At 56.2% G+C, this 2,216-nt stretch overlaps 1 protein-coding gene across 1 annotated transcript in view; it reads right to left on the reverse strand.

Moving 5' to 3' along the window:
- Positions 1-2,216, reverse strand: part of AP2A2 (adaptor related protein complex 2 subunit alpha 2) — a 77,030-nt gene that overhangs the window by 25,058 nt on the left and 49,756 nt on the right. Inside the window, exon 9 of the mRNA XM_014582494.2 lies at positions 1,355-1,523. Within this exon, the coding sequence (XP_014437980.1) occupies positions 1,355-1,523 (169 nt within the window). The remainder of the gene's footprint in view (positions 1-1,354; positions 1,524-2,216) is intronic.

Here is a 2,216-nt window from a genome sequence, read left to right on the forward strand (position 1 = left end):
CTGCAGCTCCCCTCTGCCGGTGGCTTCCTAGCACACGGAGCAGCCCTCGGAGGGAGACCGGACACGGAGCACACCCAGGCACACGGAGCAGCCCTCGGAGGAGACCGGACACGGAGCAGCCCTCGGAGGTGACTGTGGAGATGCCCAAGGGCAGACGACAGGCTCTTCCACCCCCAGAACTCTTTTCCTCTCTAACCCAGCATACTCAGTGAGGTTTTCCACCTTAGACCAGCGACCTTCCTACAGAGAGCTACCTACAGGGTGCTGGGTTTTACCACTGTACCATTTGGCTCCAACTCTAGAATTTGAATCTTTGAAAAAAATTAATTTGTTTTTACAAAAGGTCCATTTTCAGGACCACCAGCTGGCGTAATGGCTATGTCGCTGGACTCCCACGTAGTCAACCACGGTTCGAGTTCCGGACCCAGGGGCTTAAACTCACACCGGGCGCGTGTGCGTGCGTGCCCAAGATCCTAAGAGGAGATTGGAGGAGAAGGGATTGCGGCATGACCATCCCCCCTGTGGGGTGATTTCTCGCTTTCTGTCTCTCTGTCTCACTCTGTCTGTCTGGCAAGTACACGCGCCCTATAGCAAAAACCTCTCCAAAAAAAGAAAGAAAAAAAAATAATGAGGTCCATTTTCCTTAGAGATAAGGACAAACTATTTCATCTTACAGCCAAAAAGAAGCCTTTCTGTTCATCAAAGTGCATCCTAGGGCTCTGTGTGCAGGTGCCATGCCTCATGGCCATCCCACGGCAGAGAACACAAGCACAACAGGATGACAGCGAGGGCCGGGGGCAGCCACGCGGCCCGAACCCTACCGCACTGGCAAGGCACTGACTCTCGCCCACTGCTGTGCCCGCCCCCCGTGACAGCAGGCGACACCCCGGAGCACACCCAAGGACGGAGCACTCGCCTTCAGAGCGTTGATGACCGTGTCGATGTGCGTCTTGACGGCCTCGTGGGAGAACTCGGAGCTGGCCAGCGTGCACATGCTCTCCAGGGCCAGGTAGCGCAGGTTGGTCTCGCGGTGCTGCAGGAACTGGCCCAGAAGAAAAAAAAATAATGAGGTCCATTTTCCTTAGAGATAAGGACAAACTATTTCATCTTACAGCCAAAAAGAAGCCTTTCTGTTCATCAAAGTGCATCCTAGGGCTCTGTGTGCAGGTGCCATGCCTCATGGCCATCCCACGGCAGAGAACACAAGCACAACAGGATGACAGCGAGGGCCGGGGGCAGCCACGCGGCCCGAACCCTACCGCACTGGCAAGGCACTGACTCTCGCCCACTGCTGTGCCCGCCCCCCGTGACAGCAGGCGACACCCCGGAGCACACCCAAGGACGGAGCACTCGCCTTCAGAGCGTTGATGACCGTGTCGATGTGCGTCTTGACGGCCTCGTGGGAGAACTCGGAGCTGGCCAGCGTGCACATGCTCTCCAGGGCCAGGTAGCGCAGGTTGGTCTCGCGGTGCTGCAGGAACTGGCCCAGCTGGTTGCAGGCGCGGACGAGCAGGTTGGGCTCACTGCACAGAGGTCAGGGGGTTCCCTCAGCATGCGACATGCAGGCCTGGGCGGCCACGCGGGGGAAACATCGAGGGCCTCACATATGCCCTAAAGCTTCTACACACGTATCTGCAGAATTCCATCAGCTCCAGAGAGCTGAGGCCGAGAGGAACCTTCTTTAACCACGTCCTCGGCCTCAATTCTGTATCACAGAGCTTACAGAAGTTAACACTCCACCTTCACCAAACCACGCGCAAAACATGCTCTAGGCTAGAGGCAAACAGCCCAGAAAGGGCTGAACGGAGCCTGACCCATAGGAAGGTGAAGGCCACTGAACAGCTTAGCAACCAGGGAACACAGGTTAAACTTCTCAGTCTCTACCTTTGCCTCAGGATGTAGTTTCTCTTCAAGTATATTTAATAACCACAAAAGCATTCCTCAAACACTGGAAATTCCATTTTTAAGTTTCCTGTTGAAGAGTGACCCTTGGACTTTTTGTCACAAGAATCTACATTTGTGAAAAGATGTTGTAGTAGGGCCAGTCACGGTGGCACAGGTGACCGGGGACCGCTGTGTGACGCTGGAGCATGAGGGAGGCCCTGGGCTCAGCTCCCGGGCTGACCTGACACGCCACGAATGCCTACGACAGGGCGGCTGGAGGGCTGGGGGGACGACGGTGTGGCATGACCCATCAAGGGGCCTGCCCCACTGTT

Source organism: Tupaia chinensis, unplaced genomic scaffold (genome assembly GCF_000334495.1).
Source record: "Tupaia chinensis unplaced genomic scaffold, TupChi_1.0 Scaffold143624_1, whole genome shotgun sequence".
In the NCBI taxonomy this organism is placed as follows: Eukaryota; Metazoa; Chordata; class Mammalia; order Scandentia; family Tupaiidae; genus Tupaia; species Tupaia belangeri.